The sequence below is a fragment of the Trachypithecus francoisi genome, unplaced genomic scaffold (assembly GCF_009764315.1).
Source record: "Trachypithecus francoisi isolate TF-2019V2 unplaced genomic scaffold, Tfra_2.0 Lachesis_group9, whole genome shotgun sequence".
Classification (NCBI taxonomy): domain Eukaryota; kingdom Metazoa; phylum Chordata; class Mammalia; order Primates; family Cercopithecidae; genus Trachypithecus; species Trachypithecus francoisi.
In genome coordinates, this window is record NW_022681474.1 from 26,713,850 (window position 1) to 26,738,458 (window position 24,609).

The 24,609-nt window shown below is 42.7% G+C and overlaps 1 protein-coding gene across 13 annotated transcripts in view; it reads left to right on the top strand.

Moving 5' to 3' along the window:
• Positions 1–24,609, top strand: part of KIAA1217 (KIAA1217 ortholog) — a 345,498-nt gene that overhangs the window by 155,995 nt on the left and 164,894 nt on the right. For all 13 annotated transcript variants that reach the window (XM_033209919.1, XM_033209920.1, XM_033209921.1 and 10 more), the window contains exon 3: positions 20,419–20,617. In XM_033209919.1, the coding sequence (XP_033065810.1) occupies positions 20,419–20,617 (199 nt within the window). The remainder of the gene's footprint in view (positions 1–20,418; positions 20,618–24,609) is intronic.

Below are 24,609 nucleotides of genomic sequence, written 5' to 3' on the forward strand. Positions count from 1 at the left end.
ACCGAGCCTGGCCAGGATAGAATTACTTTTAAGACTATTTCCCCAACATTTGGTCTTGTCGTATTCTTTACTTTTGTGTCACAGGGCTACTAATTTTTTATTCCTCAGTGGTAACTTTATGAAATCTCTTAGACTTGCAGCAATCAAGTCTCTCCGTTCTATCATGGGCTTTAACTATGCAAGCAGTCAGCCCGTTACAGTTTTTTCACAGACTGGTTACATTCAGCCCGAGTGAGTTTGAACCGGGGCCATTGGGGGGCCTTTGGAGAGGATGAAGATAGACCAAAAGCAATCGGTTGACCTGTATCTTGTTTCCTCCTGAATTTGGAATTTCAGCTGCCTCCTTTGATTATGCCAGAGACTGTATCATACTTGCTAGGTTCAGGGCACCCCCTTGTGGTGCAACTTGATACATAATTAACGTGAGGAAAGAAAATGATGGCCGAATGATGAGGAATGAAGAGGACACGCGTGTGATACGATTTTATTGTTCTTCCCATTTTCAAAACTCTCAAATCAAATCAGTTTTTCTCCTGTTGTTTCAAATTTATCAGTAGCTACAATACTAAGTTTTTTTTTTTTTTTTTGGAGGTAGAAACAAATCAGAAAAGCAAGCACAAATTATTGCTAAATCTCAAGTGAGTTTTTTAAAAAAAATTTATTACAAAAGTAAACATGGATATTCTAGGAATGTTAGAAGTAATAGACTGAGAGTAGGAGAATTATTTACAATCCCATGACCCACATAGAATACCTTTGTTAATATTTTGGTGTGTATTCTTCTTCTATTGTTTTCTAGGCATATAGACTCAAAGGGAAGAAACCACATGCCATCAAGCACATGCCATTTTTTTCTTATTTATGTTATTTTATTTTTTGAAACAGGGTCTAATACTGTCACGCCGGGCTGGAGTGTAGTGGCACAATCACAGGTCACTGAAACCTCAACCTACCCAGGCTCAGGTGATCCTCCCACCTCAGCCTCCCAAGTAATTGGTACTATAGGCGGACACCACCATGCCTGGCTAATTTTTGTATTATTTGTAGAGATGAGGTTGCACCATGTTGTGCAGGCTGGTCTTGAGCTCCTGGGCTCAAACGATCCTCCCACCCTGGCCTCCCAAAGTGCTGAGTTTACAGGTGTGAGCCACAGCGCCCAGCCCATTTTTTCTAATATGATTTTATCCACTTAATTATATGTGTGAACTTCTTTCCCTCCTGTTACAAGATAGCTACTTCATCATTACGTGTGGTTGCTTGATTTTGTTGGTTCCACTGTGTGTGGGCAAATACCATATCATGCAGGCCCTCCTTGTAGATGACTGTGGATTATTTCCTTAGAGTCCATTATTAGAAATAGAATGGCTGAATCAAAAAGATATGCAAACTCGTATTGTTGTTCATTTGTTAAAATAGAGCATCTTTTTGAGAATGCAATTTTTTTTAAATCTGCAAGGTCCTAACCTTTGCATCCTTAGTCTGTGTTAGGAATTGTGTACCGTGTTTTACATGGCTGGATCTCACTTCATCCTCCCAGCAACCTATTATGATCTATTGCTACACCATCTTACTGATGAGGAAAGAGGCTTAAGGAAATTAAAGAGCCATTATGGGACTTCCAAAGCAGGAGACAGTAGGCTTTCAGAAATTTGATTAAAATAGCCCTTTGCATTTCTTGAATCTTGAATCTTGAACTAACTGGAAATTAATACTAAACATTCTCCACTGGTAAAATAGAGAATAAGATTATTAACAGTAAAAGAAAAGAAGAAGAAAAGGAAATATGCTTCCATAGATTTAGAAGCATTAAGTAACAATCTGAATTAAGGCTTTAGTGATTAGATCTTCATGTTGGAAGATATACTGGATGGCTCAGTGATTGCTGTATAATTACAAGCTCGGGACAGCTTGTAATACAGAGATCTCTTCATGAGATCTTACATTTTTTAGGAATATATTTTCATTTACCACGATTAGTCTCCTAACTGGTTAAATTGCTTCCAGAGAGTCGAAAGTTGACTCTATGTAAAGTGACATCAGAAAGTCTTTAATTTCTGGGCTGGGTGCAGTGGCTCACACCTGTAGTGCCAGCACGTTGAGAGCCCAAGGTAGGCAGATCACTTGAGGCCAGGAGTTCGACACCAGCCTGGCCAACATGGCAAAACCCTGTCTCTACTAAAAATACATAAATTAGCCGGGCAGAGGTTGCAGTGAGCTGAGATCACGCCACTGCACTCCAGCCTGGGTGACAGACTGAAACTTGATCTCAAATTTAAAAAAAGAAAAGAAAAGAAAATCTTTAATTTGTGAACTTTTATAGAATTATATTTATTATAGAAAACCCTGAGATAGACATAGCAAAAGAAAGACAATAAATATCGCTTGTCATTCAGACTATTTTAAGTAATGTCTGTGTGTTGTTCATTTCTGGTTCTCTCCACTACATCTGCATATTGTGTGTTTGCCCAATATTTATTATTCTTGAGCAACTCTTCTCAGACTCATCAGCATTAGGAAAGAAACTCTGAACCCCTTTCCTTTCCTGCCACATTCAGCCTTTCAGAGAGATCTCAAGTGCCATTTTGGATAACAGCAATGTCTGAAGTTTCTTTTTGCCATTTTCTTATGATAGCTGATGAATTTATTAGGAGTCTTTGAAATAATAAACACTCTTCTGTTTAATTTTTACAATATTATTATTTTTGCCATTCCTTGAGGTAGTTAAGTCTTCCTGTTTTCTCAGTAAATGTTCCTTTAGCTTTTTTTGTTTTGTTTTTGAAAGAGGGTCTCACTCTATTGACCAAGCTGGAGTGCAGTGACACAATCTCAGTTCACTGTAACCTCCACCTCTGGGCTCAAACAATCCTCCCACCTTAGCCCTCCCAAGTAGCTGAGATTTCAGGCATGTGCCACTATGCCCAGCTAATTTTTGTATTTTTTGTAGAGATGGGGTCTCACTGTGTTGCCCAAGCTGGTCATGCACTCCTGACCTCAAGCAGTCAGCCCACCTTAGCCTCCCAAAGTGCTAGGATTACAAGCATGGGCCGCCGCACCTGGCCCATTCTTTTAATCTTGATCTAACCTCTTTATATGTGATAAACTACTGATTATCATTAGCCTAGATAATCCAGACATTCATTGAAAAACCTCAACTCCGGTCTCACCCACTCTTTTTTTGTTTGTTTGTTTGTTTTTGAGACAGAGTTTTGCTCTTGTTGCCCAGGCTAGAGTGCAATGGCGCGGTCTTGGCTCACCGCAACCTCCACCTCCCACGTTCAAGTCATTCTCCTGCCTCAGCCTCTTGAGTAGCTGGGATTACAGGCACCCACCACCATGCCCAGCTAATTTTTGTATTTTTAGTAGAGATGGGGTTTTACCATGTTGGCCAGGCTGGTCTCGAACTCCTGAGCTCAGGTGTTCCACCCGCCTTGGCCTCCCAAAGTACTGGGATTACAGGTGTGAGCCACCATGCCCAGCCACCCACTCTTATTTTGTAAGAACAATTTTCTATTATATAGTCAAAGCCATAAATCAAGCTTCTCAATTCCCCACGTTGATTTATCAGGTTTATGTGAGAGGCCTAATAAAATCCAGTTTGCATTTTTATCGCTCTTATTGTTGGGCTCAAAACTTGTAGGGCACAAAACTTTTCCCACACAGATAGAACCTACTGAGAAGTGAAAAAACGTTCTTGGTGAGGTTCATTTTGTAATCCTGAGAAAACTCACCTGTGATTATAGGATCCTGAGGCCTAAAGTTCGTGAGCTTATTCCATTGCATCTTCTGAGAAGGGCTTCCTGCCTCGCCAGCAACCCGGGGCCTTCCCTGCTCTGATGCTGGGAGAGTCTTCCAGCTTCTAGGTTTCCATGACCTCAGTTAGCAAAGGCAGGAAAAGATGTAACAGGTAGAGTTGGGGTTTGCTCCACAGTTTGGAGGCTTTGAGTAATTGTGTGTTTCTCTTGCCTCTTTTCTTTCTTTCCCTTTCTTTCTCTTTCTTTCCCTTTCTTTCCTTTTCTTTCTTTCTGTTGTGTTTTGTTTTGTTTTGTTTTGTTTGGACAGTGTTTCTCTCTGTTGCCCAGGCTAGAATGCGTTGGTATGATCATAGCTCACTGTACTCACTGCAGGCTCAACCTCTGGAGGTCAAGTGATCCTCCCACCTCAGCCTCCTGAGTAGCTAGGACTACAGGTGCTTGCCACCACACCCAGCTAAATTTTTTCTGTCACTTTTTGTGATAATGGGAGTCACCCTATGTTGTCCAGGCTGGTCTTGAACTCCTGGCCTCAAGCGATCATCCCGTCTCAGCCTCCCAAAGTGCTGGGATTACAGGAGTGAGCCACCTCACCCAGCCTCCCCTACTTTCTTGACTTTCAGATGATATTTGTCTAAAACAATGGCTGTAGCAACTTTCCTTGCCCCCGTTTCTCCAGGTATTTCATTTTCTTTGTTGTAAGTTTGCCTAATGAGGGTCACCTAGCAGAGAGTGGTTGAAGTCTTTTTGTCCCTCTTGGCAGTCTCACTGGGTCTCTGGTCTCTTCCAATACCACCTTCCCTTGCTGGTCCTCTCCGAAGGGCTGTGGTTGTCCTGGTTCTCTGCCCCCAGCTGGTGTTGCTAATCATCTTATAATGGAAACGCTCTGTGATTTTCTTTCTTTCTTTTTTTTTTTTTTTCCTTTTCCCTGTCCATAGCAGCTCTTCAAATCTATCATCCTGTTTTTATCTTACACTCTTATTTACCATGCACCTGCAGGGCTTTATTATTTGTGGTCTACTTCAGGATATTTCTTTCACAGTTGATGAAGCCTGTAAACTACAGAGCAAAGAATCAGAGGGCCCTAAGCAACCGTCACCTTTCTGGTGAGAATATATTCACCTAGAAAAGGGCTTTTATGAGGTCGCTTTAGCTAATCGTTTTTCTAATGGTGTCGCTCCCTTTCTCTCTTTTTTTTTTTTTTTTTTTTTTTGAGGCGGTGTCTCGCTCTGTCGCCTGGACTGGAGTGCAGTGGCCGGATCTCAGCTCACTGCAAGCTCCGCCTCCCGGGTTCCCGCCATTCTCCTGCCTCAGCCTCCCGAGCAGCTGGGACTACAGGCGCCCGCCACCTCGCCCAGCTAGTTTTTTGTATTTTTAGTAGAGACGGGGTTTCACCGTGTTAGCCAGGATGGTCTCGATCTCCTGACCTCGTGATCCGCCCGTCTCGGCCTCCCAAAGTGCTGGGATTACAGGCTTGAGCCACCGCGCCCGGCCCCCTTTCTCTCTTAAAGGTCTCTTCAAGTTCTTTTACTTTTTTTTAAACCCCCATGTGCATCTTGGATAGAATATTTTATTACAGTTTTTGTCTAGAGACCTGTCGTTTGGCTTTTCGGCTTTTGAGTATAGCCATTTGTGTTCAAATGTTCTTTTACTTCTAGTGGAAATTTGTGTCTGATATGTGTGGGACTAAGTTCTAAGTAATATACACACCCATATATATAAAATCTACACACAGTGGTGATATGGGTCATGGATATTGTATAATTCAGTCATGATGGTACTCAGAGGCTCCTATATGTTAATAGTCCATATGGATATATGTATATGCATGTGCAGTAAGATAGGCAGCTATGACACCCCACTGGCTGATACTGGGCACAAGAGGAAGTCACTCTTCTTGCGTGAGGATTATAGAAATTTTCATTTTTTAAGGCACAAAAAATATTTCACTGCCATGTTTTTTTTTTAAAAAAAAGTTCAGTTGCTCAAAAATGAGTCGGATACAGTGGTTCACAAATGTAATTCCAGCACTTTGGGAGGTGGAAGCAGGCAGGTGACTTGAGATTAGGAGTTTGAGACCAGCCTGACCAACATGGTTAAACCCTGTCTGTACTAAAAATACAAAAATTAGCCAGGTGTGGTGGTGGGTGCCTGTAATCCTAGCTACTCCGGAGGCTAAGGCAGGAGAATCGCTTTAACTCGGGGAGCACAGGGTGCAGTGAGCTGAGATCGCACCACTGCACTACAGCCTGGGTGACAAAGTGAGACTCTGTTTCAAAACAAAAAGTCAGTGGGATCAATGAGAATTAAAATATTAAATACTGGCACAGGAAGCATGGTAAACCAAAGGCACACTCCAGGGTCCACCAGGTTCAAATATTAGAATTAGTGCCCTCAATGACAGTGTGGATCTTCTGTTCCTGTATGTACTCACCTGTGGGGTGCCCTCCTGCCCATAGCAAAGCACGGGCAGAGAGCACTGTATCCACAGGCCTGCTTTTGTGGAGTAACCCAGTGGCCAGTGACCCCGGGGTCAGTGACAGTCAAGATGGCAGCCTCAGTCATCACCGCCAGACTGCATTCTGGCTAAGAAAGCTATTTCATTTGGGTTGGGTAGGCTCTAGTAAGTCCCCTGGAACTCTGGGAGAACCTCAGGGACAGTGGGTCAATATGACACACTCTCCAGTGATACAAGATGCATTCATAAGCGCCTATGGCAGGTTATTTTGAGGCAAACCCATTGCTAGCTAAGGCTTCAACATGTCTTTCTAAAATATAAGGATGGAACTGTCATCATTTTTCTTTCTTTTGGGGGAAGGGAAGTTAACTGTGCTACATTTTCATCATGAATAAATAGGTGGTCCATTTGGTCAACCTATTCTTTTTCTCTTCATGTTTTCACCCCTTTTTTTTCGTATTTTTTTCTTGTTTTCTCCTGGTCCACAGGCTTTGAAGGGCATGCTGATCTCTCTTCAGGCAGAACTTGACATTCAAAGGTACTTGATGAAAATTGAACCGTCTCAGCGAGTTAGTACTCTACCTGTTCTTTTTCTGCATCGAGTTGCACCCTCATCCTGCACCTTTCCCTTACCTGCGAGTGGCGTTCTAATCAGTGTCAGCGACTAAACCAGATGCCTGCACTTTTCGCTGTTTACCCCAGTCCCTGATTCAAAACTATCAGAGCCAAGTGCTTGCAGCATTCTGAAATATGTGCATTTCTAAAAATTATGAGAGTCAGTATTAAAATGAACACTAATTGCATGCTTGCTTCGAACTATTTAATTTGCTTTCCACAGATTGGATTGTGGAATCAGCAGTAATGCAACAGCAAGCTGGAGATCTTTGAATAATGGTTTGAAAAGTGGGCATCTCTAAGCAGAGATCCCATCCTTGCCAACTTGCTCAGGCAGAATACTCATGGCAGTAAAACAGAAGCCTGATCGTTCTGACAACCCCAAAGCTATGTTATTCTGCTTTGCTCAGTTCCAATGTGTCCAATGTTGGGTCCAGATCATTTTACTTATATACATTTTAATAATGATCGTGATGGAAATAAACACATTTCTTTAGAATTTATATGCACCAGGCACTGTTCTAAGTGCCTTACAAGTATTAACTTCTCACAGCAACCCTGTGGGGTAGGTATACTGTGATCCCCATTTTACAAATGAGGTGATTGAGGCACAGAGAAGTTAAGTAACTTACCCAAGGTCACACAGCTAGGTGATGGCTGTGCTTAGGAAACGTTCGGCCATCTGGCTTTTGTACAAAAGTGACCTCCTTCCCATTGGTCAGCCTTCAGTGACCATTCTTATCTCTTTACCTTCCCCTTCTTAGTAAATAGTCTCACTGATTTCTTTTTAGGGTAACAAGTTCAATTTAGAAAGTTCCTGCCCAGACAAATAAACATAAAATTTCAAGTTTAGACACTAAAGAGAACTGTCATGTCACACATCATCCCAGTTCTGTTGGGTGTTTATCCTTAATTTTATTCTTAATCATTTTCACATTCCTAAAATTCATGCAAAATAGAGGCAGCTTTATTATTTCCATGCACATGTATTGTGCACTAAGTTAAAATGCAGAAAGGGAAAGGAAGGGTATAGTGAGCTCTTCCTTCAACTTCACACCCTGCCATTAACCTTTCTTCCTACTTTCAGAATAGAGATTTGACGTTGCCCGGTGGGATTTTCCCATGAGAAGTAGTACAGAGTTTGGGATTCCCTCCCACTATTCTTTTTTTCTTCTGCTTGAAACAAATAAATCTTCAGTACTGACTTTCCTTTTTTTTTTTTTTCCGTATCAGCAAATAATTGGATATCTGACATTTTTCTTGAAGTGCTTTTTTTTTTTTTTTTTGCATTTTCAAGCATTTTAAATTATAATGCTGTTTTTTTGGAGATGGAATAGGATGAAGGTTAAGGTTGGAAATCAAAGGTGATCTTCTTCCCACTTTAGTGAATGAGTAACTCTCAGATCCTCTCCAGATGCCAAATTCTGTTTTGAAATTGGACGTAACTAGTTACCTAGCTCACAAGACCAAGACAAAGGCATGGTGGAACCATTAAACGATTGTTTGAACCCTTCTCCTCTCACATAGGATCCCAGAAGCTACAAGATTTCCCAAGTACAGTAGGAAGCTGAGCCATCTAGAATCACCCTACTGAGAGTAATACGAGCTTACTACCTAAGGAAAGCTAAATGCTTGGCCTCTTTTATAATTTACCAGTTGCTGTCCCATGCAACTTTCTTCAATTACTTCCTACTTTATCAAGTAGATATTCTGATTATTTTATAAAAGTGAGAACTGAGGTTCAGAAAGGTTTCATATGGAGTTGCACTGTGAGTTCATGGCAGGATTGGAGTCTGCTTTTCATAAAATAACCTGATAAAAACAGTAAGTCCTCTCATTATAAATTTTGTCTTCTGTCCATCTCTTCGAACGCTGGTATACTTTCCTAGAGCAGGACTAGAGGAAAATCAGAATGTTTGGTGCAGAAAGCTAGTTAGAACTTTCACGAGGTGTTTTGTTTTGTTTTCATTTGAAAATCATTCCAGTGAAATTGCACGGGTGGTGGTGGTGGTAGTGGTTTTGGGCTGACGGAAGGGGTCATGTGTTTGAAATTAATAGTGAACTCGATTCCCAGGATGTATGGGGAGGGTCTGGCCAAAAGCTCTGAGCCTTGGTGACCCCAGGAACCCACAAGAGTCCCTCTTGCCCAGTTCCCTGTGGCCTTCATCACTGTGGGGTGGGGAGGACATCATAAGCTCTCCCATGGCACAGCCCATACCCTCACTGAGGGTGAGGGCCTTTGCTAGCAAGGAAAGCCTCTTTGGTTTGGCAACAATGCAGTCAAGGTTTAGGGGTACCATTCCGTGGCTTGGGATCCCACATCCTCTCCATAAAGCACTGAAGCCAAGGCTGCAGAGATGAGCTTAAGAACGACTTTTGTTAAGGAGGTCTTCTAAGATACTTACTTAGCACCATGTTATGCTGGTTGTATTTTACTTGAGATTTCAAAGGCTACAAGCAGGTTTCTTTCCTTTTATCAGTATAATAACAGCAATCCTCACACAGACACCTTTTATCCTATAGCCTTTTAAAGTGCATTCCTGACTCTCTGAATTACAAAAGCATCTGCAGCCTTGCTCAGACCTCAATCAATGAGGATTTTGGGAGTCAAAGCCTGTTCAACTTCTTGCTTGTTTATAAGGCATTAGTTTTCTTGTTTCAGAAAGGGGAGAAAGAATAAATTAATTGTTGTATTCAAGGCAACTTGCAATAAAAAGACATCTATCCTAAGGTAGATACACTGAAAATCAAAAGGCAAAATCTCATAAGAAGAGGAAGCAAATTTTCAAATGTAGGTTCTGTGATTAGCTTGGACATTAAATTTAGTTTCAAGCTTCCCGACATACATGATACTTTACATAATTCTCATTATATGACAAGGTAATACTTAATCCTTCAGGAAGCAAAATCATATCCTTTGTTTTAAATTCTAAAAGAAACATTGTTCATGCCTTTATAAAAGGTACACGGATCAGCATAGTAGGCAGGACCAACAAGTAAACAGCAGTATTCTTCATGTGGCTTTTGTTTTTTTAGAGACAGGAGCTTGCTGTGTGACCCAGGCTGGAGTACGGTGGCGTGATCATGGCTCACTGCAGCCTCGAGCTGCCAGGTTCAAGGGATCCTCCCACCTCAGCCTCCTGAGTAGGGTGTACCACCACTCCCGGCTCAAAAAACATGTCTGTTTTTGTAGAGATGGGATCTCACTGTGTTGCCGAGGTTGGTCTCAAACTCCTGGCTTCATTTATCCTCCTGTCTCAGCCTCTCAAAGTGCTGCGATTATAGGTGTGAGCCACCGCATCTAGCCCAATTTTGTAATTTTGTATTGGCAAATTTGTATTGATTTTGTATTGGCAAGACGAAAAGAAGAAAACACATCACTGAATACAAGTTGCATGAACATATTTCCAAAGGGGAAGAATGTCTGAGTTAACGAGATCCAGACTTGGAACTTACTGATGATCTAATTTTCTAACTTGGTAGAAGGATGCTAAATGGAGATCATAGTCGAGCTAGGCTTTATTTTCTTTAAATAGCTTTTATCTCATTCTGGCTTGGGGAGGAGTCAGAGAGCACACAATTCGAGGTGGTATTTCAGTGGAGTTTATGTCATGTTACAGGTAAACCACAAGGCAGGCAGGTGGCAGGTTGATGTCTAATCCTGGAGGTAAAAAGGCCACCCTGACTTCTGATCTGATAAGAACCCCTGTCTCCTCTGCAAGGCAACAGATTTAGCAGCTCCTCTAGGTGGAACCAAACCTCTTCAAGGGGAAAAAAAAGGAATACTGTATCATCTACAAACTATTAAGAGGTTGAAAGGTAGAAAATATCTAGGGGATCATAGAAAATTGCTAAAATTCCAAATTTACCTAGAATCAAATTTTAAGAGCCTTTAAATTAAATTCCTGTAATGGTATCAGAACTACAGATGTGGAAGTCTTGTCTCTTTACAAGTCGGAGTGCAATTCGCATGTCTGAAATTGATCTGATGGCCTTGGTGCTTCTTTTTTAACTGTATCGCTTTGTAGAATTGGAAGTTCTTATAATTCTGGATTCTTGCCAAATATTGCATGGCATGAAAATGAAAAACATGTTTCCCTTCCTGTGTTTTCCCCATGCATTTGTGTTGTCATTTCAGCGACCATTTCTAACCACAAGTTCTTAAACCTAGAATCCAATCATACAGAATACATGAAAGAAGACAGGAATGGGCATGAATGCATTCAGGTCACCATAGACAGGAATCCTTCTAGATTCTAAACGTTTTATGGAAAAGTCTTCCCTTCCTCTGATCTATTCTTTAAAAATATCATGACCTATTTAGCAATTCTCTGATTTGTAAAAACAACATATTCTTATTTTGGAGACATAAAAAAGTATGTCACTCTTATCCTAAGCAAACTAATGCAGATCGGAAAACCCAACGTGGCATATTCTCACTTGTAAGTGAGAGCTAAACATTGGGTACACGTGGATATAAAGATGGCAACAATAGACACTGGGGACTACTGGAGCAGGGAGGCAGGAGGAGAGCAAAGGTTGAAAACCCATTGAATACTATGCTTGTTACCAAAACACCAGGGGTTTGGTCTAGGTTTTACTGCTCCCTAAACAGAAAGCCAATCACTGGGACAAGTACTGCCAAGGAAGAAGGCTTTAATCAGGTGCTGCAGCCAAGGAGATGGAAGCTCAGTCTCAACTCCATCTCCTTGACTGACTAAAACTAGGGGTTTATGTAGCAGGAAAGAAACATAAGAACATGTAAGAAAACAAGAACTGAGGAGGGGCGAAGAAACAATCATGATGAATGGGGGTGTGGCATCTGGTCTGGTGATCAGGTGAGTGTCTGTTCTTTGATACTTTTTTGAGAGGCCTAAAGGTGTTGCCTGAGGGAGGAGCTCAGATAAAACAAATACTAGTTTCCAGCTTTGAGACCAGAAGAGTCAATTTCTTGTTCAGTTTATCAAAAAGAATAATCTATGGGACTATTGGGTCAGTTTCATGCTCACTACCTGGGTGACAGGATCAATTGTACCCCAAACCTCAGCATTTTGTGATATATCCATGTAACAAACCTACACACTAAAATAAATCTAAATCTAAAATAAAAAGTGAAATTATTAAAAAAGAAAGTACGTTACCCATCATGCCACCATCAAAAGAAAACTCATGCTGCTTTTTGGCTATATTGTGTCCAATTACTAAATTATACCCCAAAATTCCATTAAACCACCTTTATTATGATTGTGTAGTACTCTGGAGTACACATACGTTGTAATTTGTTAACCAGCCTTCCAAATTGTTTCAAGATTGATTTATTCTATTAAAGATGTAATATGTACAGATTTGCTTCCTGACACTCCAATACGAGAGTACCACTTTTCTTAATTTTCCCAAATCAAACTAATCTATCGTGGCTTCAGCAATTATTGAGAAATTCATTCTCATCCTATTAAGGGGAAGCATTGTCCCCTCACTTGGAGTCATAAGGAAATCTTGGGGAGCTTGTCCAATCCAATAAAACCAGGCCAGGGCCTCTGAGTCTCCGGGGACTCACAGTGAATTGCCTTCGATGCAGCCTGTTTGCAGCCAGGTTTATGGGGACCTTTGCCAAGCATCCTCAGTGTGAGCACCTGGTTTCAGCCACTCTAAGCATGTCACACATCCACCCTCCCAGTTGTGGGTCACTTCTTGCAAATGGAATACAGATCTTTCGAATTTGAAGAGCACCATCACCAACCCTGACAACTGCCACCCTCTTCTTGGCTCTGGGAAGTCGTCCACTCCCCTCTTCCTGCCTAATTAGGAACTTCCTCCTTTCCTCTTCTGGAGGCAAGTCCAGATTTCTTTTCCAAATACCTTTACCTTCTCATCCCAGTTTAGGAAGAGAGTCTTCAGAGTGGTCTCTGTAGCATGGAGATACTATTAACAACCCTTCCCTGTGGGAAGACCTTAGAACTTAAAGGCTTGGCAGTTTCCCAGGAGGCGATGGCTAGGAATAGAAGTTCCATAACTTTTTTGTTTGTTTCTGATAACCACAAGGACGAGGTAAATTAACAATACCTCAGAAGATGAATCTGACACACAGATAATACTCTATGGAGAGTATTTGCATAGTGTGGTGCTTCTTTAAACAATGAGGAACTACCCTTTTCTGCACAGAGGTGTCCTTGTCATTTATTTGTTTGCAGCTGTAGGAGGGCAGGGGGCTTTGCATGGTGACACTGGGTTGGCAGAGGGGTCCTGCCTGGCTCACTTCACTCCACACAGTGGATGCCTCAGTGCAGGGATGACTGTGGCTGGCTCTATCTGAGCCACCCGTGAGCATGGGGTACTAGGCATCACTGCCTTTTCATCTTTCCAATCTGATCATGAAATAATACACACAGAGAAGGAAAATGTGGAAACAAAAGATGCACTTGTACTTTGCCCAACTGCTGAATCATCTGATTTCCATCCAGAACAAATGCCATTCTGTTTTCACAGGTGAAAATTGTGAATAATGTCTGGGTACTCTTTGGATGGAAAAGGGAGAAAAGTGTTGAAATATTAGCCTTGAAGAAACAGGATATAAACTGACTGTATCAAGGATATTTCATCAAAATAAATCCTAGAGAAAATGCTTCTCCTTTGTCCAAGTCAGGGAAGAGAAATACTAATTTTCAGACCTCAACTTAAGTTAGGAGAGACATGAGAATCTCAGATATGCACAGTTGGAAGCTGGCATTAAAGTGGGGTTAGTGAATATAGATCTATCTTATTGTAAGGTCCAGAAGTTCCTGGTTACTAGTAAGTCTGGCACGTATCCACAAACTGCTCACATGCAGCATCCACATGTCCACTAAATACTCGATTGTGTGTGTGTGTATATTGTACTGTAGATTAACAGCAGGACCCTCTAGTGTGTGCACCCAAGGTTTCTATTAAAAACAAAAGCTGCTGATTTATTCTCCTCCACCACCATTTCTCTGAGTCTTTAATGCCAGACCCACCCCAAAATTACAAGATCGTAATAAAACTAACTACAGTTCTCTTCTCCATTTGTGTTGCAGTTCTCACATCCACCTGTTGTATTTTAGAATCATGGGGGTCTCAGTCTATTCCCCAGAATGAGCATAATTGCAAGAATGGCACTGGGGAGATATTGACTCAGATTTTGCTTTTCTGTCCATAAGCCACAGAAGCTGTGGGAAGTTGCCAAGAAGCCATGCATAGCCAAGCCTTTCTGCTCTTTTTTAAATTTTGTATTCTTCTATTATTTTTTAGAGATGGGTGTCTTGTTCTTTCTCCCAGGCGGATGTGCAGTGGTGTCACCATAGCTCACTGCAGCTTCAACCTCCTGGGCTCAAGCCATCCTCCTGCCTCAGCCTCCCCAGTAGCTGGAACTACACGTGTGCACCACCACACCTGCTAATTTTTTAATTTTTTTGTAGAGACAGAGTCTCACTACGTTGCCCGTGCTGGTCTCGAACTCCTGGGCTCAAGCAATCCACCTGCCTAGGCCTCGCAAAGTGCTGGGATTACAGGTGTGAGCCACTGTACCTGACCACAGGGCTCGCTGTTCTAAACATACACCTGCTGTTGGTCACAGGACTCACCAGAGAATGGCAAGTGGACACCTGAAGGAAGAAAACCTCAGCTGATGCTGTCACCAGGGAAGGGTTTATGTAAGGATGGGAGGTAAGATGGAAGCCAGGTGTGCCCGATGGAGCTCCCTATCTTCCTTCCCACCCTTAGTCCTCAACCCAGCACAGACATTAAAGACTGGAAACTAGAAGGAGGGCAGAAAATGGGGAAAAAGGCAACTGCACTGTGGCTTGTAGAAAGGACTCTGTAAGCAAATTTAGAAGCGTAGAGCTTCCATAGTGCCAGTTTGTTAATTTTCCTTTGGAGTACCATGAAGCAGGAATGGTAGAGAAAACCTAAAGTCTGTGGATGATTTATTTGTTAATTTAATATTTTGTTCCTGGAATTTTTAATAAGAGTACCTAGCAACTAGGAGGTTCTCTTCAACTGAAATCAGAATTTTGACTAGGTTTAAGTTGAAAGTTACACAAGTGAAAGAAAAGTGTCTGAATGTCATGATTAAATTAACCACATCATTTAATGAGTGCTAGGAATGAGTCATTCCAAATATATTTGCATGTGGAAAACTTCATTGTATTTTCAAATGCCCTGTGGCAAATTGGGCATTAATTAGGATGAAGTAAAACTTCATCACGGCAATGTTGATTTTTCTTTTCACAATAAAAGAATGTAATCTGAAGCAAAGTGAATACCTTGGCTAGCCAGACACCCCACTGTTCCTCGCAATTAACATATTATGTAAAGCTACATTTGCAGGTTCCTTTTCGGGACCTCGGCATTTCAATTTAGGGTTTAAGGATCTGAAAACGGGAATGAAAAATACATCATCAATGCCTCTAGCTCTTTCTTTTATCTTTGTTGTTATCTCCAAATCCAATAGCACTGCAAAGAATATGAATAAATTCAATCCCCCTCACAAAACAGTGCACTTGGTGAACATTTCAGCAAATATTTGTTTATGATGTTAAAATGAAATCATGGCCATCTTTTAAAAATTAATGCTGTTCAACTATGTTGCATACACTTGAGGACATAAATGCGGAAAGCCAGATCTTAGCACTACCTAGCTACGTATTTCTGTGGAGCAGGTGCTATAGGATAAATAATTCGAAGGAAATCTCAGTAAACTTTTCTTCTGGGTGACATGATCTTTTCTTCTTGTGTGATGTGTACTTAGAGTTAGAAAGTTTTGGTCCTGTAAGGGATCTGAGACACCAACTAGCTCAACCTCTGGCCTTACAGATGAGATAGCTGTGACTCAGTGAGGTTATACGTGGACCACTTTTGGCAAAAGCTGAACTAGAACTAGCATTCCCAGACTCCTGGTTAAATAAAAATTTGAGGCAGGGTGCAGTGGCTCACACCTGTAATCCTAGCACTTTTGGGAGAACGAGATGAAAGGGTCGCTTAAGCTTAGGAGTTTGAGACCAGCCTGGGCAACAAAGTGAGACCTCATCTACTGAAAATGAAGAAAATGAACTGGGCATGATGGTACAGACCTGTAGTCCCAGCTACTCAGGAGGCTGAGGTGGGAGGATTACTTGAGCCTGGGAGATCGAGGCTGCAGTGAGCCATAATCTCACCACTGCACTCCAGCCTGGGCAACAGAGACCCTGTCTCACTGACTGAATAAATAATGACCAACCAACCAACCTTACACTGGTGTCAACTCTGGAGTACACCACACGTGATCTTTGCTCTTTTCATTTGGTAGAATTTCAGAGCAAGCTGCTTTTTCTATTTTCTTTCTTTTTTTTTTTTTTTGAGACAGAGTCTCACTGTGTCGCCCAGGCTGGAGTGCAGTGGCGCAATCTTGGCTCACTGCAATCTCCACCTCCTGGGTTCACACCATTCTCCTGCCTCAGCCTCCCAGGTAGCTGGGATTACAGGTGCCCACCACCATGCCTGGCTAATTTTTTGTATTTTTAGTAGAGATGGGGTTTCACCGTGTTAACCGGGATAGTCTTGATCTCCTGAACTCGTGATCCACCCACCTCAGCCTCCCAAAGTGCTGGGATTACAGGCGTGAGCCACCGCGCCCGTCCCGCTTTTTCTATTTTCTCAGTGATAACCCATAGTATGAGGTTACAGGGAAGGTTAAAGAAGATTACCACATGACAGTTACTTGGTACAGAGCAGCGGGCACCTAATATGTTGAGTCCTTTATTTCTTCCATCATCCTTTCATTAGGAAGAGATTATTTCTAGAGGGTCAATCACAGATGCAGAAGAGGAGAGAGCTGCACTGAGCCAATTACACCAGCATGTCTTGGTAACAGAGAGTCTCCTTTGAAGAAGAGAAGAATAGAACGGATCAGTGGGGTTCAGGTGGCCTGACTGTACAGACCACCCCCTTCCTGTGTGACCCCAAAGGGCTTACTGTTTGGGTTCCCGGGTTTGGGGTTGCCTAATGATTGGGGAAGTCTTTACAAGGTTGTGATGGAAACAGGGATCTCCATGGAGCAAGGAGGAAAATCCAGTCTTATGGACCCTTGAGTCCTGCTCACGTGGCTCAGAGAATATTCCCACCATCCTCTGCTTCCCCCTCAGTTAGGAGGAGCTCTCCACTCAGTAGCTTAGGGTAGCAGCTTCAAACACCCAGCTGTAGGCCATGCATGACTGAGAGAAGTTTTCACCGGAGGCAAAATGAGAATGCTAACTCCAACATAAAGAATGTTTTACTAGATCAAACCTGAAATTGTGTTTGTTTCCCCTTTTTCTGGTATTCAAGTATCTTTCCTTTCTTATGGTAAAAAAAAATCATACCACAGAGAGTGAGATTTCTTTAATGCCTCTTATTTTGCTAAATAAAATCAACATCCCTGTATTGTAACCCCTCATAAATTTGGGGGGAATTTTTTTTAGAAATTTTCATTTATGAAATAGAAAATGATGGGAAGTATTATTATGGAAACAAGCTCCAGAGAGTTTAGCTTTCTCCATGGTTCTTACTAATATGAATATGTGAACATCATAGCAGCTTAGCCAGGAGGAACCATTAGAATTGGTGTTGGTCAGTGGTGGCTTGCTTGCAAGGCAAAGAGTTATCCCAAACTAGTGCACAACAAAAATTGAATTAATTGAATAAATTAATTGGAAGGACCCCACAATGTACTGGAAATGGAAAGTGAGAAGCCCAGGAGACCCCAGATGACTGCTGTCTTATCCTTTGTGCTCTCTGAAGATTGTGGGGTTCTCACATCTCTGTTTTTTAATACAGATTTGCTTTATTTTTTTCTCTGCCCTTTTTCTCTGTTTCACTTTCCCTGCCCATTTTAACCACAGCTTCAAGTTGAAAACTAAGTTGTTTCAAGTTCTCCATAGACATTGACTAATAGATCCTCTGTCCCAGATCTAAATTTACAGGGGAGAGAATTTAATTGGACCAGCTAAGTTCAGGTGGCTACTTCTTGACCCAATCAGGAAAGACATTTCCAGGGGTGAGAATTTGATTGATCCAACTAAGATCAGGTGACTACTGTTTAGTCCAATCAGGAAAGACCAGGCTGGAGTGGGTGACCCTGCGCTTTATTTCTCAGTTCAGAGCAACCCTTGCACCTCCCACTTCTCCTCTCCCGATGCCCCTTTAAATTCAACAGTTACTGCCCCAAGCTCCTTCTGCACTCAGGGTGATGCACCTCTTCATTCTTCTTATCCATCTATTGCATATACATTATCTTTTGCCCCCTTATAGACTTTATATGCTTGACGAGCTCAAGAACTTTTATCTCTGGTGCACTTTTACCCATGGTGCCTAGCACTGTTCCAAAATGCTGTTTTGACTTTTTTTTCCCCCAACATATCAGATCACAGGGTATTTGGCACAAGTGTCAGCAATTTCCATTGTCTTTTCTCTGAACTAACTGATGTCTCAGCAGCAAGCTGGCATCATAGGGGAGGGTACTACGTGTGAGGAGACTGCTAATATGTAGTGATCATTTTCAGTGAGAACGTGAATAAGAACAACAACGAAAAGAGGAGTTTACATTTGGAGCTAAATAGTTATGTATAGGAAGTGAGGGGGGAAAATATATAGCCCTACATCTTTGATTTTTCTACTTACCTACCACTACGATGACCCTGAACAAGAAACATTTGATTTTGATTTTCTTCAAGGATTATTACCTTCTGCAATGGAAAATGACAACTCATCAAATATATCGTTTCTGCCGTGAGCTACAAAGATGACCATACAGCAGAGGTTATAAATGTAACCATGTTGCTTAAAGTAATATTATTTCTTGGCTATTTTGCTAAACTGAATCTATCTTCTTTTTAAAAAAAAAAATGTTAGGGATGAGGACATCATACGTTGATATTCTGCTGAGCACAGTAAAGAGGAAGCTACTTCACTGAGGACCACATGAATTTGTCTAAACCTTGGTGAACTGGGCAGTGATTTAGGGATAATTTTCCTGGTCAAATACTTGTAATGTATGTCAAAGCCAGATCCCCATAACAGAAGTGGACTTTGTAAAACTAGGAATACACCACTTTGGGGATTTACACAGAAAAATTAACCAAAGGAGACAATCTGACTGGTAATGCATGTTCCTTCTGGTCATGATATTGGCATGTAATCTGAGCTGAGTTTCCTGTGGAACACCGAGTCACCTCCTTGAAGCCTCATCCCTTAAGAAACACAGGGCAGAAGGTACTGACCTTATCCCTGCTTTCCTCAATGGGAAGGTCCTGAGAGGCGTATAGGAAGGTGTGATTTTCTGGATAATGCAATTGATGCTGTTGAGAAGGGTCTTCTTGTACTTTTAGCAAGAAGCTGCTTATCCGATTCTCAAAGGGTACTGCCAGAGTATCGGGCACACCTTGGGCATCCATGAAAGAAATCTGTAGCCCAAACCTCAAGGCAGGACTGGCTAAAGAATTGTCAGCGTACCTTGTTCAAAAATCATTAATAAGGCCGGGCATGGTGGCTCGCACCTTGGAATCCCAGCACTTTGGGAGGCTGAGGCAGGTGGATCACCTGAGGTCAAGAGTTCGAGACCAGCCTGGCCAATGTGGCAAAACCCATCTCTACTAAAAATACAAAAATTAGCTGAACATGGTGGCACACGCCTGTAATCCCAGCTACTCGGGAGATTGAGGCAGGAGAATTGCTTGAACCCAGGAGGTGGAGGTTGCAGTGAGCCAAAATGGCGCCATTGCACTCTAGCCTGGGCAACAAGAGTGAAACTCCATCTCAGAAAAATATAATAGAATAGAATAGATATCTCCCTCGCAATGTGAGTTTACTGATTGTGGAAACAGTCTTAGTATGAGACTCTTAAGGGCCAGTTGTGTACAATTTACTCTGGTATGAGTACCTCATCCATCTTGGGTGCATAGAAAAGTATACGGTCCCCTCTGTTGTGAAAGCACTGTTAGAATCTGTTGACAAAAGGAATTGTTTGCTATGGTTTTCCTATAATGTGACTTCTCCTAAACCCCCTGTTCAAAATGGACCACATAAGTCAAACAATAAAAATCTTAATGGAGACTAGGTGTGGCAGGTCACGCCTGTCATCCTAGCACTTTGGGAGGCCAAGGCAGGTGGATCACATGAGGTCAGGAGTTCAAGAGTACTCAAAGTACTCAAAGCCTGGCCAACATGGTGAAACCCCATCTCTGCTAAAAATACAAAAATTAGCCAGGCATGTTGGAGCGCACCTGTAGTCCCAGATATTCAGGAGGCTGAGGCACGAGAATTGCTTGAACCCAAGAGGCGGAGGTTATAGTGAGTCGAGATCGTGCCACTGCACTCTGGTAATCAATCAATCAATCAATCAATCAATCAATCAATACAATGGAACACTTAAGGGCAATGTTATTTTCCGGCAATTTTCACAACTGATACTTTGACCCACTAGGTCTTTAGTTTTCTCTGTCTAACCCTTCTGATGGACTTTTCCCCCTTGCCATATTATTTTTCCAGATGAATAGAGATGGCATTGGACATATTTTCAACATGATTAATAATAGTCTATTTTCCCACTTTCTTTAAAATGTCTTGCAGACAAGGAGCCCCAAACTGTCTCACAGTCCTCAACCACCCAGTCTGGGTGACCCGGTCGAGCATTTATCAGAGACGTCTGCTGATTCTTTGGAAGCCATGTCTGAGGGGGATGCTCCAACCCCTTTTTCCAGAGGCAGCCGGACTCGCGCGAGCCTTCCCGTGGTGAGGTCAACCAACCAGACGAAAGAAAGATCTCTGGGTAAGCTTTAGAAAGCAGTTTCTGGTGCCCCTTTCTTACTGAATGCATGTCTTGTTATACTTCTGAACCTATACCCTTTCATTCAACATTCATTTGATATTGATTTGCAAATACTCTAGTACTGGGAAACTTCATTGGTTTCATATCAAGCATTGAGGATTTGCCTGCTGAGTAATCAGGTCAAGTGCAAGCTGGCTTTGAGGCTAGGCACATTCAGAAGTGGTTGGGATTAGTAATTCAAGCCAAGGGGCTAGTAGTATTTTACCTATGTTCCTGCTACTATACAGCAGGAGTCCCCAGTCCCCAGGCCATGGACCAGTGCCAGTCTGTGGCCCGTTAGGAACCGGACCACACAGCAAGAGGTGAGCAGAGGATGAGCGAGCATTACTGCCTGAGCTCCGCCTCCTGTCAGATCAGCTGTGGCATCAACTTCTCATAGGAGCTGAACCCTATTGTGAACTGCACGAGTGAGGGATCTAGGTTGCATGTTCCTTATGAGAATCTAATACCTGATGATCCGAGATGGAACAGTTTCATCCCAAAACCATTCGTGGAAAATTGTCTTTCACGAAACCAGTCCCTGGTGCCAAAAAAATTGGGGACCACTGGTCTACAGTAAATTGTGAGGAACTGGCCACAGAATGATCCTCTTGTGACCTTGCAAACCTCTTCTCCAGTCCCAGAAGCCAGGACAGTTGGCATTTGTACCCAGTGCTGTGGGTTTCCACCAGCCCTGCTGCACCTGTCTGGTAATTCAGTGGAGGAGATGAGTGGCTCCAGGACAAAAAGGGACAACGTGGCCAGCATCTCCATGACTATTCATAAGAACCTTGAACACGAGGCTGTTCCCACTACCACGTGAAAGGATAGAGGGGCTTGGTGTGTGTAGTACACAGGTTTTCTGAAAGGTAGAAGGATTCTTTTTATGCTTTTACCACATATCATTTCCTTTTTTTGTATTGGAAGTTCACTTTCTATCTTGCTTGGCTTTTTAAATTTCTTTTCTTTTTTTTTTTTTGGCCCTTTAACAAAATGGACAAGTCGTGAGGATTTAGACCTCTCTGTCAACTGGGCAGATGTTTCTTATGCTTCACTGCCATGTTAAGGTTCTGATTTGGGTACCTGTGTTTGCAAACAGATGGGCTTGGGGCTAAGAGGGGACAGGAAAAGGGTCAACATGCAAAAGCCTTCAGAGTCTGGCTCATGAAAAAGACAGCTGAACTCCGCCATGTAAAACTGAGCAAATGCCTTGCTGGGAGAAGAAAGAAGAAGATAGATATGAGAGAAGGTGTCCTGATTTTGTTTCCTTAGCTTCAGATAATGACCCAAGCAGACTGGATTCAGACATTGTCCTAGCTGTCCTAAAAGAAACCTGACCGGGCGTGGTGGCTCACGCCTGTAATCCCAGCACTTTGGGAGGCCAAGGTGGGCGGATCATGAGGTCAGGAGATCGAGACCATCCTGGCTAACACAGTGAAACCTCATCTCCACTAAAAATACAAAAAATTAGCCAGGCGTGGTGACTGGTGCCTGTAGTCCCAGCCACTCAGTAGGCTGAGACCAGAGAATGGCATGAACCCAGGAGATGGAGCTTGCAGTAAGCCGAGATCGTGCCACTGCACTCCAGCCTGGGCGACAGAGCAAGACTCCATCAAAAAAAAAAAACAAAAAACCACACCCACAACTCTGTTATTATTTGTATTATCAATGTTAATATTTAACATTAAATTTTGTGTACTTGACCTTAGTAATCTAAGGTCCTCATTGTGTAAATGAAAGAAGACCACAGAAAATGTGCTTTTTGTTGATGGGTGTGTTTGCTTGTTTGAGCTCACACAGTTAATTAAATGGCAGCAGTGGGAAGTGCAGGGCTCCAGTTCCCATTAACATCATCTTACAAACGAAGGGACGAGGACACACACGGGAGGGACACACCCAAGGAGCATCATGGGCCAAGACAGTGTCAAGATGACACAGGCTTCCACACCGTCACCAGGCTGGGGTTTTCTTTCTGGATTCAAGAAATTTGTGGTTTCTTTTTTTTTTTTTTTTCTTGAGACAGAGTTTTGCTCTGTCACCCAGGCTGGAGTGCAGTGGCATGATCATGACTCACTACAGCCTCGACTTCCCAGGTTCAAGGGATCCTCCCATCTCAGCCTTCTGAGTAGATGGGACAACAGGCACGCACCCAGACACCTGGCTAATTTCTTATTTTTTATAGAGACAGGGTCTCAGTATGTTGCCCAGGCTGGTCTGGAACTCCTGGACTCAAGTAATCCTCCCACCTCGACCTCACAAAATGCTGGGATTATAGGCATAAGCCAGCCCGCCTGGCCTGAAACTTGTGCTTTCTTAACTCCATTCACACTTAGGAGCCAGGCAAGGAATGGGATTTCTCCTTTGTGCTTGAAGGAAATGAGTGAAGCTCAGGTCTCTGTAAAGATAACCTCGGCTTTGCAAACCAAAATGAAGATAAGAATAAATGCCTCTCCGCCTTCCCCCATACCTGGGGAACTTTGACTCTGTTGAATAATGGATCTTTTGTCTTCAAGGAAGGAATTTCCTCTGCAGCCAAGAACGTTGGCAGTGCAGGTTGAGACTTGCTGGGTTCAGGAACCAAGCCTTGGGGCAGAGAGACTGCAGGAGCTAAGGCCGGCTTGCCCAAAGAATGGCTGAGGGTGGTGGGTGTTTTCACACAGGGGTGGCCACGCTTCTGCAAATTGCTCCATTTTACTCAACATCCTTTGCTGTAGAGTGCTGGTGTGCTGTCACAGCAGGCTGAAAAATGCATCTGACCTGTTTATTCTGCCCTCCCTGTGAGGGGCTTTTTGGCCTGTCATTGTTCACTGCTCCTGGATAGAAACAAAGGAACACAGTAAGAGGAGAGGAGAGAAATGAGCAGTTTCTTGCCAAAGCGAAGGGAAGCTCTGGTTCCAGAAAATGAGGCTGGCACTGGGCCAGCTGGGTTGATGTTGCCCTTGACCGCCTCTTTGTGGTCGATTGGGGAATGTCCCCCAAGCCGCACCTGGCCCTTATGGCGTAATCCAGTTGAACCTGGATGGGAAATAGAAAGGAAAATGTGAGTCACAGCAAGTGCAAATGCAGTCTCCCTCCCAGAGGCCTTGCTGAGCTTAGTCTTTGGGAAACTCCCCGCCTCCTGGCCTTATTTAACACACAGACGCACGGGTTCCTCGGATAAACAGTGCTCTCCAGAGAGCCCCAGCCATGAGCAGGGGTGTCTCCCAGCACCTGGGTGGCCCAGAAGCACAGCTGCAACTCTAAGGGGCCTCAGATATGCAGACTGGATACTTTGAACTGTAACCCCCGGGAAACCCACTGTTGATGCCATCTGGAAGCCCTGGGTGTCTTTTGAGATCTGTACATTGTCACTTTATCTCAATCCACAGAGTTTTAAGTTCTCCCATGAAGCCCTGTTGATCTTGCCTTTGTTTAAAATGTTGATGGCTTGTTCATCATGGAATTTTTTTATCATTTTATTTTTTTGAGAGCAATTTTTTAGGTTTGTAACAAGATCGAGCAGAAAGTACAGACAGTTACCATACACCCTTGGCCTCCATGCATGCACAGCCCCCACCTTGATCAGCATCCCCTACTAAAGTGGTACGTTTGTTACGGTCAATGAAATGAGACCAACACATTGATATCACCCAGAGTCCATGGTTTACATTGGGGTTCACTCTTGGTGTTGTGCATTCTGTGGATTTGAACAAAGGTCATGACGTGTATCCATCATTATCGTATTACACAGAGTGGTTTCACTTGCCCTAAAAGTCCTCTGTGCTCTGCCTATTCATCCCTTCCTCCTGGCTAACCACTCGCCAACCGCTCATCTTTTCATTGTCTCCATAGTTTTGCCTTTTACAGAATGTCTGGTAGTTGGAATCCCATGGCATGTAGCCTTTTCAGATTGGCTTCTTCCACTTAATAATATGCATTTATGTTTTCTCCATATATTTTTATGGTTGGATAGC